Source organism: Sycon ciliatum, chromosome 9, assembly GCF_964019385.1.
Source record: "Sycon ciliatum chromosome 9, ocSycCili1.1, whole genome shotgun sequence".
Lineage (NCBI taxonomy): Eukaryota > Metazoa > Porifera > Calcarea > Leucosolenida > Sycettidae > Sycon > Sycon ciliatum.
In genome coordinates, this window is record NC_088651.1 from 6,953,943 (window position 1) to 6,972,345 (window position 18,403).

An 18,403-nucleotide genomic window follows, 5' to 3' on the forward strand; every position below is an offset into this window, starting at 1 on the left:
GGCGAGTCGGGGGTCTGTGGTTGTTCCCACCAGGGAGTGATTTTTACTACTCCCTGGTGCCCGCTCCTCCTGCCGATGACTGCGGCAAGGATACTCGTGATGCTGATCTATTTGCAGGTGACTGTCTGTTAGAGTGTAAACCGTACAAAACGTGTTGGTCGTTACACAATATCTGTGCTGGTGTAGAACAGTCAGCGTGCATGATCTGAAGAAAGACGACAAAGCCTATCATCGCCATTTTTTTGACACGATGGGGTTGAATTACGCCCAACAAGATTCTCTGAATGCCTTTACCTACACGTATTCTTGCATTTTGAGTTTTGCAACGCCCTTGGGCTGTCGTTAGGCCCACAAACATACTCACAACTTGACACAAGATTCAAAAAAAAGCAAAAGGGTGAAACCCGCGAACAGACGGCAAAGCTTCCAAGCTGCTGCTTGGTCGACTAGACTGAAGTCTGAAGACCTTCCGATCCCGTGTGCCTGGGTGATCCGCGGAGAAGGTCGAGTTCAAACGCGAACTCTTGTTCTGTCGTGTCCATGGTGTCATGAGTCATGTAGGGTTGGAAGTCTGTAGAGTTTTTTCGTTGACTAGAACTAGTAGTAGATGCGAGTGTACAGTCTGAGTCATGTAGTGTACTCGAGCGACGAGCGCCCTGTCCATTCAGATTCATATCAGCGTGTACTATCTCGCGCTCGGGGAGATCAACCGGAGGTTTTGCGCTGCAAACAGCACACACACAGCGCTCTGCACCGCTAGTACGCCGTCGTGGTGACATCTCGCACGACGTTTCGCAACCAGCGCAGGAAACGTTTCACGTCGCGGCTAATATTTCCTGTCATACCTAGCTGCAGCGACGGAAGTGCACGCTAGAAGCGGTGCGCATGTCGTTTTGCCCACCCGTCAGGAAGAAGACAGTCTAACGGTTGATTTGTGGGTCGATTAGGCGAACCAAACAGCTTCTGTTTGAGCCATTATCCTCTGCGTGCCAGAAAGAGAAAAAGCGCTTGACATCGAACAAGGTCTGGCACAGTTCTGCAAAGGTGTTTGAGGGTCAGAGACATCGGCTGCTGACGGTAAATCAGCATTGGACTGATTCGCTCAGCTTCTGCGCCGAAATTAGGTTTTCTGTCTTGCGCGCAGCTGCTCGGAACGGGAGAGAAAGAGAAGGCTTGTAGATGTACCGTTGTAGCTTGTAGCGGGGAAGGAAAGAGCCGTTGCAAAAGACTTTGATCCTTGCTACAACAATTAGGACGCTTTGGCGCTGAACTGCAGTGCAGTGTTGTGTAAATTAACTAGCAAGCAGCCGTCCACCAAAACTCACAGTTTAGACCGACTCGAGCTCCGCTACTAGCGTCCTGAAAGGGTGAAGGTGAGAGCTACCGACGAGCTGCAAGGATCATTTCCGTGATTCGTTACCTTCGCGCAGAGAGCCGTGCTGTGGTGTCAGTGCGCTACTTCGCCGATAGCATTGCAGAGATTTAGCGAGCGGAACGAGAGGAACGAGTCAGGTGTGCTGGCTAGGTACCTCTGGAACTGACGTATTTCGTGCTGAAGTGGTCACTTGTGAGTTTGGAGTGCTTCTGTATCGCCATTGGGTGCTGCACGTTCTCTGCGTGAGTGTTCGACCACTACTGGGTGCTAGTGGCACTAGGGATATCAACGACTTCGCTACTCCACGGGTGTAGAGTTAGTGACCACCCTGCTGAACAGCTCAGGATACTCTACAAGCAGCAGCATTGCCCTGGGACCTGTCAGTACTGAGATACTGGAGTGGATGTGCGCTAGAGTGAGTGGATGTGCGCTAGAGTGATACTTTGCAGGGTCTCAATTCCCCATCTCAAGTGGATCGGCCATCTTCTCCCAGCGGATGAGTACGCATTACTTCATACTGTAACTGCACTGAAAACTATCTAGGCTCAGTACGCTGTATATCCAGCAAAGCCATCAGAAAATATCGTTGGACCAAATTTCAGTTAGACAAATTTCTTCAACTGTCATTTTCAAACTGAACTGAACCCATTCCCGGTCTTCAACGGTCAATGAGCAGTTTGAAATTTTCCTCCTCCTCCTCACCCTCGTCCAAGAAAGAAGGCTTCCAAGTCCGCCCATCAAGATGCCTCGTTCAAGCAAGATCCACCCAATGCCTGCACATTGCCCCACATCATCATCATCATTGTCATTATATCCCAGCGTTTTCAGCAGCTGGGAAGATGTGGCCATGGCCGGCCAGCAACTCACCTACGAGCAGCAAGACATCGTTCAGTCTTCTTGGCAAGCGCTCTCACAGGACCTTGAAGGTTTCGGCTGTCAAGTCCTCAACAGGTGAGTGGAGTTTAGTGTCACGTGTATTTGCTGTCCAATGAAATGCTCTTTAAAACAATTTTGCTGTTGCTGGTCCTCTCTCGTAATTGTGGAAGTTTTTTGGTTAGTTGATCCCAAAGAACTTCTTAGGCCTTAGGTGTATTTTGTTTCTGGCCAACTGGACGTATTCTATGTGTGGTACATGTAGCCGCATTATGGTAGGTTTCCCTTCAGCATTAGTGGGGCTGAATGTGTGGTGTTTTGTAATGCAAGTTAGTTTTGTAAGTTGTAATGTTGCTGTGCGTAGTGTAATGGTCTACAAGTACATGACCCCAGGGTCCTGGTGTAATCCTTTGTACCTTGTTATGGGGCGGACTGCTCTGACACTTTTCAGCACTGAGGACCTCCTCTGGTTCTACCCTAGTTGGCAACCATGTGCAGTTTTGTAAACACTTTCTCGTGTATCGAGGCTGTGATACATGAACATGTGGCTGCTGGTGTGAAGCCAAAGCATTTAGGCAGTTTCCTCAGTTGAAAGAGTATTAGTTGTGGCGTTTGCATGTGTTTTAGGTTGAGCCCTTGTAAAACTTGTTGTTTAGTCAGTCATCTTAGAGAGAGACAGAGTAGAATAGGAAAAGCAGAATAACCCTTTTTAGTGCCAGTGTCTGCAAGGTAGTGCAAGCAGAAAGCCAGTCAGGTGTTTTGTAGAGTTGTAGCAAGTGAAATGCCCTTGATCTCAGCTGGTTAGCCGCTTGGTGAGTACTCCAGCGTTCAAAACTTCAAATCGCAGATCAAATATTCGAAACAATTGCCAGTTGCTAGCAGGGTCAAGTTGTGGAGTGCTTGTGACAGTTTGAAAAAGTTGCTGAGAAGTTTGAAAGTTTGTGGCTAGCTGACTTTGGAAAGCTGTGGAGAATGGCTTTGGTGTTCAGTGAGCCACTGGGTCAGTTGCAGATGACATCACGGTGGAGAGCTGGTGCCATTGAAGTACTTGACCAACAGTCTTGACTGTTTAGGCTCATGTGACCCAGAAGCCAGTGAAGGGCCAGTTATCAAACCAATGTAGAGTGGACAACTTGGACTGATTGAGCAGTGTAGAGTGTGTGTATGTATTGTGCACTACTTTCTCCTATCATGTGGAGATTTGAAATCCGAATTCTGGCAAATGTCACGTTCCAGATCGCTGCACCAATCACAGTGTGTGTGTGGTGGTTAGCACAGCTCCGGTTGAAAGTACTGTAGTTCTCAGTTAGATAAGCCCATGCCCGGCACCAGGGTGTAGACATTGGATATCAGCACTGTATCTGGCATGTCGCAGGCAGTGATAAACGGTATGTACATGTGTGCTACACACTACACTGCATGCATGATAACCATGCTGGTGGTAGGTCAGCTACCAGTGCTTGGCTGCAGTAAAACTCAAGCATACTTAACGTACTTATGCTGGGTACTTGAGATAAGTTTTTAAAACCATCACACCATAACTAGCATGCATATGTAGCCTGTGCAGTGTGCACCTACCAATCATGTGTCATGTGACAGCACTACCATAGTTGTCCCTACACTACAGCTAGCAGTACACTGTACAGATTGGACTGTGAACACTTACTTACTCGTGCACAGACCCACCCGCAACCCTTTGCAGGAACCATACTGTACTGACACCACCACCACCCATAAAGCACAACGTAGGCCATCTATTGTGATCAACTCTGGAGTAGCACTCTGGGCAAATGTGCAGGCTTGCTGCTGCTGTGCACTCAGTACTTGCTGCTGCTGTGCACTTGCTGCTCAGCTCCAGCTTGTGCTATCTCAGTAGCCGTACTGTTTAGCCAGGACTGTGAGGCCATACAGTACTCCGGAGTGGTTAAACACTATTCATGTAGCATCCAGACTCCTACTCTGTGCTCAGGACAAGTACGTGTGGTCTATGCATAACACACACACACACACACACGCACACACACACACACACACACACACACACACACACACACACACACACACACACACACACACACACACACACACACACACACACACACAACACACACACAAACACACACACACACACACACACACACACATATCATACTCTAAGCAAGGACCAGCCTATACTGCACATCCCCAGGCTAGGAGTACCCATAATTAGCATCCACACGTCTTATTGCTACCAGTGGGCAAACGAAGGACCTGGCACTTTGTAAATTGACTAGCTGTGCTTATCCATGGCTGCAGTTGGTAAGTGGTCTCTAAGTGTGCATTTGTGCTCTGGAGTAATTTGAATCAGACACTGATTTGGCACCAGTATGCCTGCAAGCCACTGAATTGCAGCTCAGTATGCAAGTGGCCACTTGAGCTAATGCAGCACATGCACAGACACTCCACATGTACACATTGTACGACTATTAGCAGCATTACCATATGAATCAGGATGTCGCCACACTCAGGCCCGACACACTAGTGACCCTATGCTGTACATGTATGCATGTACATGGACCCATACACAAGGCCATATGGTCACTCACTATGCACTGTGCACTATACACTGTTTTCAGTGCTTTAGTGTTGTACATTGGCAATGCAGTGTTGAGTGCTGTGTGCCCGTTATGTCCTTTCCCTGGAGTACTCCATGATCCGTGTACTCGAGCCATCCTCGCATGCACAGTGGGGTGATGGTGAGTGAGTGAGTGTGTGACTGAGTGGAATTTGCCTAGAGGTATGTGGTGGGTAAGGTCTACTAAGGACTAAGGTGCAGGAAATCCATGTAGGTGGACTTCTGAAGAGGCTGTAGGTGTCCGGGAAAACTACCCGGTAACCCAGTATGTGTATGTGTATGTGTGTGTGTGACTGCATGTACACTGTACTGGGCAGATGTACATGTACATGGTGATTATACATACCTTGGCACATGGTATTGATGTTGGTGATGGTCCCATACACTACTAATCATGCTGCCCCTAAGGCCGTAAGAGATGGCTACTCCCTGATAGTGTCACGGTGTGTACCTACTCACAGACCGGGAATGGAGTACTGTCAGTATCTGGACCATGAACAGGTTGACGTTTCCGCGCCCAAAACATTCACTTCAGGCAGCCACAGTGAAACGCAAAACCTTCGCTTCAGGCAGTCACGAGGACTGAGCAAAACCTTCACTTCAGGGAGCCACAGTGACACGCAACACCTTCAGGCAGTCACAACTTCCTTGGGTACACACATTTGTAGAATCTCAGTGACTGTAACCCATCCTGTAGTAAGTGCGTTAGTTGCTGCCTGCCAAGTCAGGGTTGTGAACAATCTGGGCGTTTTCCAGCTCCAAAGTTTAAACCTCATAATTCGTCTAGCTTGGTCCCAATTGCTGGAAATGACTGGGGCTTAGCATGGAACGCTGCAGGGTAGATGCTAGGTTCCTTGGTCTTGCACTCTCTTTTCCAGTTACATGTAGTTACTGTCATGATGAGAACAATGCTCTGTACATTGCTGGCTGTATAGTGCTGATGCTGGCTTGTGGAGTCTGCAGAATACCTAGACCAACATACAGACATGTAGCTGGTATGGTGTGTCCGGGTGAGAAGATGAAGATGCCTGCATGCCTTGGGGAACATTGCACTGTACAGCCATGTCTACACTCTGCATAGCATAGCCTTAAATAGCAGGACAAGGTGTACGGTCACATGGCATATTCTGATAGGGGAAGTGGGGTGTTTCATTTTCTACTAACTAACTAATCAGAGTGACTTGCAAGATTTTGTCTTCGTCAGTTGCAGTGGTAAGAGGTTTGAAATTTGAAAATTTGAATTTGAAATTTGAAAGTTGAAAGTGTAGCTGGATGGCAATGCACCCTTGACCTTGTTCCAGAAGCAACCCTACTTCATAAGCATGGGCATGGAGTGCGTTTCTGTGCCCATTTTGGTATCAGGCAAGCATACACTATGTTTCTCAGGACTCAAAGATGATATTGGTTGCTGCACGTTCTGGGTCAACAATTCCCTTCACTATCCCTTGAAGATTGACCAGCCACTCATGTTGACACACGGGCATTAAGTTTGAAATTGATTTGAAAATTTGAACAGTTTGAGTAGTTGCACCATGTGCCCACCTGGCCTGATATTTCCTGGTACCCTTGGCCATGTCACACGGCCTGCAAATAGCTAGGGACTGGGAATGCCTGGTGAGAATAGAACATGCACTTGGGCTGTACTGGATTGTAGAAGAGCAGCCTACTTGCTAGTTGTGTCCGGGACATGGGGACATGATGAGCTCATGCACGAAGTGAAGCTTCTGAAGTGCTCCCAGAGTGGCTCGACAGATGTGCTTTCCTGCCCGGCATTGGAAAATGCCTTGGGCTTTCTGCCCCCCTACACCATATTTTGCTACGCTTTGCCTTCACTGGTTAAGTACTAGTGTAGTAACTGCAGAAGTCAGTGAGGCTGCATTGGGTCATCATCACCAGCCGTTTATATTCCCTTGTTGTTTGTGATTTGCACTTGAAGTGAAGTGGCCCTCTTGGCCTGGACAAGTAATTCAAACTTTTGAACAGTTCACGGCCAAGGACTCTGAGCTTGACAATGCAGCCTTCAGGATAATATTGGTGTAGGTGTGGGTTCCTAGCAGGCCACCTTGGTTCAGTGAGGCTGCAGTGTCATGCATGGTGTGTGATGGTGCACTGGTGCTCGCCAGTGCTGGCACTCTGAGTGCTGTGTCAATCCGCTTCTCACTGCACTGACACACTGACAAACGGGGCAGTTACTCAGGCAGTATGCTCCCTCTCCCCCTTCTCCCATTGGCAGCGATCACTTCATAACTGCCTGCAGTGACAAGCCCTTGCTTGCCTTATATATGGACCTATTACCACCAAGCACTTATACTGGAAAACAGGGCACTTGAGCGACACTTGAGCAACACTTGACATTCACTTGTGCAACACTTGTGCTTGGTGGTCAGAGAGTGAGCTGGGTCTGTAGTTATGCTGGCCATCATGTCTTGGTGTTGAGTTGAAGCAAGTCTTCCTGGGAGTGCAGGCAGCAGGCTTCAGTAGTGTGTTGTTGGAGGGCAGAGGCAGGCAGTGTTGCTTGTTGTACTTCGCACTAGTCATGGAGTATTGTGATTGTTTTGCTTCCTCTAGGAGTAGGAGGCTGTTGTCAAGTATTTTTAAAACCTGCCGTAAGCACTGCATGCAGCTGACTAGGCATGCATACAGTAGTAGTAAGCACTCACTCATCCTGCTGCTAAGCACACACATCTACCAGGGTGGTGGGGGGGGGGGGGGGGGGGCATGGGTGCCTTGTCTTGTGGCCGTGAGTGTACATGTACATTTAGCTGGCCTGGGAGGGTGGAATGCCTATGCAAATCCTGCAGGTGATCCTTTCCCTCCGTATGGCGGGGAGATATTGTTAGCTGCTCCCGGAAGTCCCCTCACACCGGAACACAGGGGTTTTATATGATTGGATTATAGAAGTATTCAACAAGAGTCAGGAGTAGACAGAAGGAGAACAGGACAACGACCACTCAAGACTAGACTACAACCGAACAGAACAGAACTGGAGCATGTGCTCTTCTATGTGAGTGGCTCATTGCCAAGGGGAACCAGCGGGGAAATACGAATAGTGAGTATTCAGGTCGTGGCATAAATACACCTATTACAATATTCTGCTACATTGTCTTGTTGACCAGACTGAATGTCTACACGCACATGTACACGTGCATGTACAAGGTGTTTAGATACCCCTTGTCCTTTTAAATGGCATTGTGCAGCCTGGTGGGGTATGCGTGGATGACACATTATGCCTACTAAGAGTTTGTTTACATGACATGGACTGCTGGGGGTAATCATACTAATGTTGTTTAAAACAGGCACTGTCTTTAAAAGGTAGAATGTGTTTACATGGGTGAGCACTTGTACATGCACTTTCGTCTATATTGCAGTTTAACCAGCATGCTAGTACGGTATCCAGTCTGCTGTAGTCGGTCTAGTTTGCCATCATCATTGCCACTGCCACTAGCAGTACTACTGGCAGTGGCCCGGTACTGGACTGTGCTCAAGGTACAACGCACATTCCATGTCACGATGGCATTAGACTTAACGTTGCAGAACTGCAGCAGTGTTTTGAATTCCTCTAGCAGAACCTAGCAGAAATCCCTCAACCTCATGCAACCTGTCCTGGAGTAGGCGGTTGAGCTTCTGCAATTCACATGTATAGCAATGGGCGGCTTCAATTTTGGAGGCAAAGCCTGTAACGTATTTTCTGGAGCACCTCCAGCAACACTAGGGCATCAGAAGCAGTACAAGTAGTTCTCATATCACCAAGTATGTAGTATGTAGTAGTGACGGTATGGAGCATGTAGCTTGAGAGTATTGCAATGGGTGCTAAGTCGACTAGTGCCTGCACGTTTTCTGCCCAAAATTGTTTGTGCAAGCCACGCCGTGAGTCTGCTGGCTGTTGGGAGAAGTCAACTTCTTGGCCGCTCAGTGTACCTCGTTCCATAGTTTCGTGTGTTTGTCCTGCATTCAGGGGCCCATGCGTATCGTAATACTATAGCAGACAGTGTGTGATTGTGTACGTGTCTGGAGCACTTTGTCGCCAAGAGGTTGACACGGATCTTTTCAGCAGTTGACACGTCCCCATACGGCCGGGTATCGAAATTCACTCTTCTTGTTACTGATATGCGATCGGATTTCTGTGGCTGTTCACTAGAGGTAATTAGACACCAGCAGCTCATATACATGTACGTCTCAGTTCTCACCTTTGCAGATCAGCTTTCCGTGTAACGTCAGCATGCGTTTGACAATCTGCACTGTATACAAAGTACGCGTATACAGGCGTGGTGTGGCTGATGATTAAATGTTTCAGTACGAAACCTACCAGAGTTCATCACCCCAGGCAGTTACTGGTGTGTAAGGAATGCATGATCGACATTACGCCCTTCAGCTCCCTATTAACTTATTCCGGTATCGTCGACATCTAGGCGTTGTTGTTGTAGTTCCGTCACGTATTCCGTGTTCCTGGAATGTGCGTACACTGTACAGCATGGTATGGCTGTGGAGAGAGTGTGGAGAGTGTGGAGTGTGTGTGTGTTAACCAGTGATTGTCTCACTGATTAGCTGCTACAGGGCGTAGCTATCTGTAGGGTGCAACAGGTCAGTTTTGATAGGCCAGGTTCAAATGTTCATTGGAGCCTTTTCGAGTACTGAAGTAGGATCTCGCTATTTTGGTGGGAACAGGTCAGTTTTGATTGGCTGAAGTGAAATGTTCGTTGGAGCCCTTTCGAATAGTGACGTTTGCACACTGGTTTCTGCTGTAGAGCAGTCAGCCTCGGTGTTCCCTGCAGCTTAGTCATTTTGCCTTTTGTCCACCGGAATGGTCTCACAACTAGATGGCCTTGCTTAGCTTCCCCGTGTTTGCTTGTAATGACAGAGTTGTGCTGCATGAACAGGGAGTTGTGTCGTAGTGCTGTGACTGGAGACAGTCCTCAGTCATGATCATGAGTGGCTGTATCAGTGTATGTGGTATACTGTAACACAGCTACTGTATACTTCTATACTAGTATGTTTAATATGTGTATAAAGTTACGATATGCAGCACACTTTGATGCCAACAGGTATAATTATTATGACTGTACAATCATGTAATAGTCTCCTTGTTAGATTCAGCTGTGTGTGTGTGTGTGTGTGTGTGTGTGTGTGTAGAAAGGTAGTGAGGTTATCAGGGACATTGTGGTACACAGTAGACAGTTCTGTTACAGTGGGTACCTGTACGTATGCATATACGTGCATGTACCAGTGCAGTGTTTTTGTAGAATTCATAAATTTTAGTTTGCTAGAAAGTCTCAAGGCTCCGGATCCCGGGACAGCACATCCCTGTGCATGCCTTGTACACGTGTACTCCTAACTAACTGTGGCACTGTGCATGTGTGCATGTTTGAAGTGCACGCACTGCATGCACTACAGGCATGCACATGCAACCTTGTGGAGTGATGCATCGATGATGATTATAATGTTGTAGTGGTCTTAGTGCTATAAGTGATTGCTGCTGTTGCTAATAATTAGGTTGTGGCATTGGCAAGAGAAAGGGCTAATGGCCAAGCAGGTGTTTGATGAAGAAGCTCCTTTGCTTTCCTCTTTAGCATGTTCTTGGTGTAATGTAATTACCCTGGCATGGAAGGTGCTTGAGGGAGGCTGCCATGTGCAATGGCTGGCAGGTGAGGCTGGCTACCTTGGCTAGGCAGTCTCTCCGGCCCAACAGGCATGGTAAATGTGCATGGGTGAGGATATGCCTGATTTGAACCTAATGTACATGTGATGCATCATCTATGGTGAATGATCTTCACCATGTTGAAATCCTTGAGACATGTCCTTATCCTGTCCATTGGTCTTGACGTGGTGTTGAAATGGGTAAAGTCTGATGTGAAATGGGGGGTGCAGAGGCAGAATGTGCAGCTAGTTACAGTGCTCGATCGGAATACTACAAGAAGTGACGATGGAGTGCATGCAACATCTGAGCCACGCCAGTACAGCCCAGAGAGAACCCAGCAGTCAGTCTGCAGTAGTGGACGGCCACTGACTGATCTCTCTCTGCTATATGGCTGAATATCTGAATGGCTGTGTGCCGCAGCAAGGTTCGCAGCAGGGCCGTGTGATTAACAATGGCTACTGCAGTGTGGCTTTGTGGCATTCGTCAGTGGACTACATCGCCACAATTACCAGGTCTAGTTGAGAAGTTGACCTAGCTAGGCAGTTGTACTGGGTTACTGGGGCCCTGCCGAGTCTTGATCTTGGTGACCAATGCTGTAGTCATGCACCTGTTGTATTCGCACGTTCAGGTAGCAGTCTTGAACAGGTGCCACGCATGCAACATGACTGAGATCGTAATGTGCATTGGGTACATCATCCTTGTGGTGTGGCCAGCACTAGGCTGTAGGAGTATGTGCTGCACTGTGCAATATTATAGTGTTCCTCCACACATGGAGTGTCTAATCGTATACTGCTGGATGGAGAGTGCAGCAACTTTAGTGTATAGTTATGAGCGACTGTGAATGAGGCTGTATATCTTGTACATCATGCCTAACCACAGTTAGGGTATGGGCACCAGTATAACACTGAATATGACGGTTAACCATCCCGGCTCCTCAGTGGTGGCGCGCTTTTCAAATCCTCTCTCAGAATAGCCTCTGCTACTTGTGTGTGTATGCACACCTGTACTGCTGTGCAAGTGTGTGTACTTGTGTCCATGTGACATGCTGCTCTCCTTGTTTAGCACTAGCACTGGTATAGTACTGTGGGGTAGTGTAGTACTCGCAATGCCCTGGGCTCCACGTGTGCGCCTGCAGGCTATGTGGGAGCTATGATCATGTCCACTGGCCTGCTGGCCACTATATCCACTGGGCTGTAATTGCTGTCTTGTGTGTTCATTATGTGAGAAACTGACCATGTACCTGTGTAGCTGTGTGTTGTCATGACTGTGTGTGTGTGTTGCCCAGTGGTATAGCCAAGGCTCTGTGTGTATAGCTGTGTACAATGTACATCTGTGTATTGGTTGGTGGCAGCAATAGCGTCAGTCATGTAGATGTACTCAAATCTGCTAGTAACCTCTGTGGAAGGGGCTTGCCCCTGGGCAAAGTCTTGCTCATCCTTTCCGGCAAGATGATTTTGTTGTGTAGGACGTGCTGAATGGTGCCTGTCTGCCAGGCTGGTTTAAAAGTCATGGCCGGCAACACACACACACACACGTTCACACGCACACATGGACACACACACACGTTTAACTTATATACACAGTTTGGGTAACACAGCCTACTCCTCTGTGAGCTTAGCACTACTCCACACTATTGTGCTATGCTAGGATGTTGAATACCAGTCTAATAGTGGAGTGGGGTGCAGAATCAAGTTCCTTGTGCACTACATGATATTGTATTGGTGGCGCGACTCCACGGGCTGATGTGCTGTATACACAAGCACCACCACCAGCACCACCACCACCAGCACCACCACCACCACCACCACCACCACCACCACCACCACCACCACCACCACCACCACCACCACCACCACCACCACCACCACCACCACCACCACCACCACCACCACCACCACCACCACCACCACCACCACCACCACCACCACCACCACCACCACCACCACCACCACCACCACCACCACCACCACCACCACCACCACCACCACCACCACCACCACCACCACCACCACCACCACCACCACCACCACCACCACCACTAGCACCACCACCACCACTAGCACCACCACCACCACCACCACCTCCACCACCACCACCACCTCCTCCCCCCACCACCACACACACCACCAGCACCACCACCACCACCAGTCGCAGTCAGTGGGGCACCACCACCAGCACCACCAACACCACCAGCACCATCACCACCACCCCCCCCCCCCCCCCACCACCACCACCACCACCACCACCACCACCACCACCACCACCACCACCACCACCACCACCACCACCACCACCACCACCACCACCACCACCACCACCACCACCACCACCACCACCACCACCACCACCACCACCACCACCACCACCACCACCACCACCACCACCACCACCACCACCACCACTAGCACCACCACCACCACTAGCACCACCACCACCACCACCACCTCCACCACCACCACCACCTCCTCCCCCCACCACCACACACACCACCAGCACCACCACCACCACCAGTCGCAGTCAGTGGGGCACCAGCACCACCAACACCACCAGCACCATCAGCACCACCACCACCCCCACCACCACCATCACCACCACCCCCCCCCCCCCCCCACCACCACCACCACCACCACCACCACCACCACCACCACCACCACCACCACCACCACCACCACCACCACCACCACCACCACCACCACCACCACCACCACCACCACCACCACCACCACCACCACCACCACCACCACCACCACCACCACCACCACCACCACCACCACCACTAGCACCACCACCACCACTAGCACCACCACCACCACCACCACCTCCACCACCACCACCACCTCCTCCCCCCACCACCACACACACCACCAGCACCACCACCACCACCAGTCGCAGTCAGTGGGGCACCACCACCAGCACCACCAACACCACCAGCACCATCAGCACCACCACCACCCCCACCACCACCATCACCACCACCCCCCCCCCCCCCCCACCACCACCACCACCACCACCACCACCACCACCACCACCACCACCACCACCACCACCACCACCACCACCACCACCACCACCACCTCCTCCCCCCCCCCCCCCCCACACACACACCACCAGCACCACCACCACCACCACCACCAGTCGCAGTCAGTGGGGTACCACCACCAGCACCACCAGCACCATCAGCACCACCACCACCAGCACCAGCACCACCACCACCAGCAGCACCAGCAGCACCAGCACCACCACCAGCACCACCACCAGCACCACCACCAGCACCACCACCAGCACCACCACCAGCACCACCACCAGCACCACCACCAGCACCACCACCACCACCACCTCCCCCCCCCCCCCCCCCCCACACACACACACACCACCACCACCAGCACCACCACCAGTCGCAGTCAGTGTGGTCTCATCAGCAGGATAGCATACAAGAGCAGTAGAGAAGACAAGAAGATGGCTGGCTGTGTTCTTGTCTTGATTAGCTGATAAGGGCAGTGGACAGCAGGTGCTTGACATGTCCTGACCTGCCGCTGCTGCTACTTCTCTTGCTGCTCTTGCTTGTGTGTTGTGTGCACCAAAGCAATTAGTAGAGCAGGCAAGCAGACAGTCAGCAGATGAACAGTGGTTATGGGGTTAGGATCAGTAGCTCTGTGACAGTCATGTAGAGAGTGGCCCTGCAGCCTAGTAGCCTGTGTTTGCAATTGTGGTTTGTACATGCTAGGTGGTAGGACTGTGATCATCACGGTGTGGTGTTTATTTAGTGCTTGCCTTGCATGGCTGTGCAGGCTGGTGACAGTGTGAGCTTGACTGGTACATGGTGTTCAGTGCTTTCCACTAGAGTGTGATTTGGCTAATGTGCTGATCACGCCATGCTACATTTAAAATGCTTTCTAACGGTCATGAGCTGTTGGCGGGCTTTTCCAACGGCCTCCACTCCCCGGGCCGATGTCAGTGTCACTGCTGCTGTCCGAGCAGCTGTGCAGAGCTGTGATCAGTGCAGAACATGGGTGTAGGATAGTCTTGATAGGAAATCGAGGGCCTTTGCCCTGGCTAGCATGGTCATATTCAATGGAGAGTGTGTGTGTGTGGGGGGGGGGGGGGGGGCTTTAGCGCCTTGTAGACAACTGGCAAGGCTAGTATAAGTCCATGTTCTTGACACGCACACACTTGCACGGACTCGGCACGGACTCGGCAATGGCTGGCCCGATTGTCAGTCACAATGATGGGATTAATTCACTGCATCCTAGATCCTTGACAATTCTAATATCACACGACCTGAATTGTCCCCGTTTTGTATTACTGTGTGATGGTCGCAGCCGAGCCTGAATCTCGTGTTGAGATGCACCTGAATCTTGTCCCTCCTTCCTTCATGTGCACTCTGCTATCAGCTGCAGAGCATTACTACACATTACAGTAAAACCAGGGTTCTAGCCAGGTCAATATAGTAGGGGGGCGGGCATGGGAAAAAGTTACCCCATGACCCATTTTTTCCATTGTCCAAAATTGTATTGCCATACAAAATACAGGGTGAACCCCGACTTCACCCCTCACAAATATGCCTTTATGAACCCTCTAGTAGTGACAATCGACTGTATTTTCGTTGAATGGCGTGAAAAAACACAAAAATCGGAAAATGAGTAGGGGGGGCGGCACTTTTTCACAGGGGGGCGCACAAACGGAGTAGGGGGGGGGGGGCGCTGCGCCCCCCTTCCCCCCTTTGGCTAGAACCCTGGTAAAACCTGTAACTAACGACCACCCCTTGGGGCCAGAGAAAGCGGTCTTTAGTGGCAGGTGGTCCTTAGTTAGAGGTTTGCACCGCACAGCCATAATATGAATGTGAGACTGGACGTCCGTGCCTGGCGAAGTGGTCTTTAGTAGCAGGCTGGTCGCTAGTCATCATGGTCTTTAGTTACAGGTTTTACTGTAGTAGCAGGCTGGTCGCTAGTCATCATGGTCTTTAGTTACAGGTTTTACTGTACATGCATCCTTTAATAGATTCTGTATGTTGCGTGCTTGTGTATGCAATGTGCTCCATGGCATCACAGACTGGAGCAGCTGTCACCCGAGGCGTACAGCGCGTACACAATGGAAGCTCCGATCAGCGACGTAACCAGTGACTACGCTTCCAGCATCCCTAGCAACGGCGCCATGGCAACCAGCACCAGCTACTCGTTTCTCCAGCAGCCGTGCGGCATCGCGTCGTTCCGTTGCCACGCCAAGCGCACCATGGAGACGTACGGCATGGTTGTGTTTGGACTGGAGGACATGGAGGCGGTGTATCCGCTGCTCAAGTCCACCGGGCGACGTTTGGCCAGACGAGGCGTTCTTGCTCAACACGCTCATGTGAGTATCCTGGTTACCATGGTTACGCATCGTATGCATACACTGTATATATACATGTAATAGGGCTTAAACGTGATGACGTCAGAAGATAGCGTATGACATCATGAATCATGGATACTGGAGAACAGACTGTTCGTAGGTCTAGGCTACTAGGACAGGACAGGCTCGGGTCCGTTAGATCTACACAATCAATTGTCATTTGTTGCCACCGGATGTTGCAGTCAGATCTGGTTTACCCAAGCCTCCTTCAGCTTGTTCCTTGCCAACGGGGACGATGTGTAGAGAATCATGATTGCAGCAAGAATCTTGAGTGCAATGTATAAGTTAAGTCGCCCAGCTCCCTGGCTAGCCATGTGTGTTCCAGCTCCCTGGCTAGCCATGTGTGTTCCAGCTCCCTGGCTAGCCATGTGTGTTCCTGTGACAAACAGCTTGTGCCGTGGGTGTGGGTTGAACGAATCTTATACTGTACAACGGGGCCTGAAACGTTACACGGTATCATCATCATCATCCTTATCTGTGTAGTTTAGTACAGGTCTGCCCTCGTTCGTAGATAACCCCAGGGGTGAGATAACCCCAGGGGTGAGATAACCCCAGCAGGGGTTTCAATTTGTTTGTCTTATAACGGGTTTCATCTACTAGTACTGTCCGGACGTGAATGTACGCGTTTCAGGCTTCGGGGGATTTTTGATCGTTGTCTACGACAGTACTGTCGGGCGCCGAAGAACGGCCAGGCTAGAATTTCACCAAGCACAGCATGCCAATATATACATGAAGACTCAACTGTGCATAGACTGTAATACATGAAAATAAGAACGGTCTAGGCTAGGAGGCTGACCACCCAGTTCTTCGGCGACCGACAATACTGTAATGAAGTTTGTCTTGTAACCTATGTCATACTAACCAGGGTAGACCTGTATCTTGAATAGAGAAGTTTGTGATTGAACCCAATATTACTATCAGAGCATTACAAGCGCAATGTTCAAACCATTATTAGACTAACGTTATGCTTCCTGCTGCCATTGTCGCTGCTTGTTATGTTATTGCAGGCATTGTCGCTAAGCATGCTGGGAATGCTGGAGCAGGTGTTTGTGACCGAGTGGTGCACGCCGTGGCAGAGTGCCTGGTCATCTCTGACAGCGCTGGTTGAGTACGGCCACCTGGCCGGAATGCATCATGAGCGCTCCTCGTCCATGGCTGCGCCGTCCGCAACACAGCCGTTGCATCTACCTCTCTGTCCAGACCTCGTACCCGACCAGCGCAATCTTTCGTCACCGTCTGCCGGATCATGGTCTGCATCGTCAGCCGGCTCCTCTTTCTCTCTCTCCCCGCAGAGTCTCTCTTCTTCTTCCACTTCCTCTTCGTCTTCATCGGCGCGATTATCAACCAGCGCATTCTCTTGCGGCAGCGATGACTCATCACCACCCAAGTGCCCGTCATCGCGAGACCTCAGCTGGGCTACGTCGCGGGCGTCCGTGCACGCCTGGGCACCGGCCGACGACCTAGTGCTGCCCTCGCGCCCAGCCCGTCAGCAGAACTGGTGCATCAACATACCGGCGCTGCTGCGCTCCAGCAAGAAGCACCGTCGCCGTAGCGACCCCATTCCGTCCAGCAAGACAACGGCCGGTAGCAGTAGCAGTAGCAGTGGTGGCAGCAAGCATTCGACCATGCCCAAGTGGCTGGCTAGGTCTCCCATGCTGCGCTCCAAGTTCAGCCATGACCACACGGCGGAGTCAGGCACTAACACCTTGCCTGCTGCACGTCACAGCACCGAGGTAGGCGGACAACAGCAGGCCGGTAGGAGATCATCAACACTGAGATATGCACCTCGTCGTTGATCTGTAACAGCCTTGCTACGCTGTTGTCCACCACCAGCTTCCAAGCACTTCTTCATCACTGCATACGCAGAACTACACTTGGAGTGCATGGTGTGTCCCAGTCCCAAGCAGTGCCTAACTTAGTTGCTATGCATGTGTGGACTATTACTGGCGTGGGTATTAGTACGCGTGCTGCTGGGTAGAACCGGTTGCCTTGATGTGTCACTTTGCGCTTGCCTTGATGTCGTGACTACCCGCCTAACCAGAACCTGTGAATGTCTAACGGCACATGTGTATGTGTGTGTGTATGTGAGGTTGATTGATGTGTGTATGTGCGTGCGTGCTAATTTGTTAACACCTAATTCTGGCCTCTGTTTCCCATGCTGTGAGGCTGTAGTATATGCACCAGGGTCTGTGTTGCTGCATGCTCAGCATGATTTTGCCTTACATTTCTTTTTGTTCTGAGCATAACATTTGATGATGTTGCCGAGTGCAGGGTGTGATCTTCTTCTGGTGCACGTCGTAACAAGCTGATCATGCTAACCTTTGATTATGTGAAGTTTTGAAGACACATAAACACTTGAGTCCTGACCTTATAATCACAACTAATTTTGTTTGTTTGCTCTGGACCCATCAGGCGGGCGTGTGCGTGTATGCTGGGATTTCACTGTTGAATGGTGTAACCCCAGCACAAGTCACATGTCTAACATGGCTTGTTCGCTATCATCGCTTCAGCGATGGGCATG

At 50.4% G+C, this 18,403-nt stretch overlaps 1 protein-coding gene across 1 annotated transcript; it reads left to right on the forward strand.

The window, feature by feature from the left end:
* The first annotated feature begins 843 nt into the window (after positions 1-843).
* On the forward strand, positions 844-18,286 carry LOC135824541 (uncharacterized). Its single transcript, XM_065337275.1, has 3 exons — positions 844-2,326; positions 15,546-15,843; positions 16,890-18,286. Exons 1-3 carry the CDS (start codon positions 2,118-2,120, stop codon positions 17,676-17,678), a joined length of 1,296 nt encoding a protein of 431 aa, XP_065193347.1. The 5' UTR covers positions 844-2,117; the 3' UTR covers positions 17,679-18,286.
* The last annotated feature ends 117 nt before the right edge of the window (positions 18,287-18,403 follow it).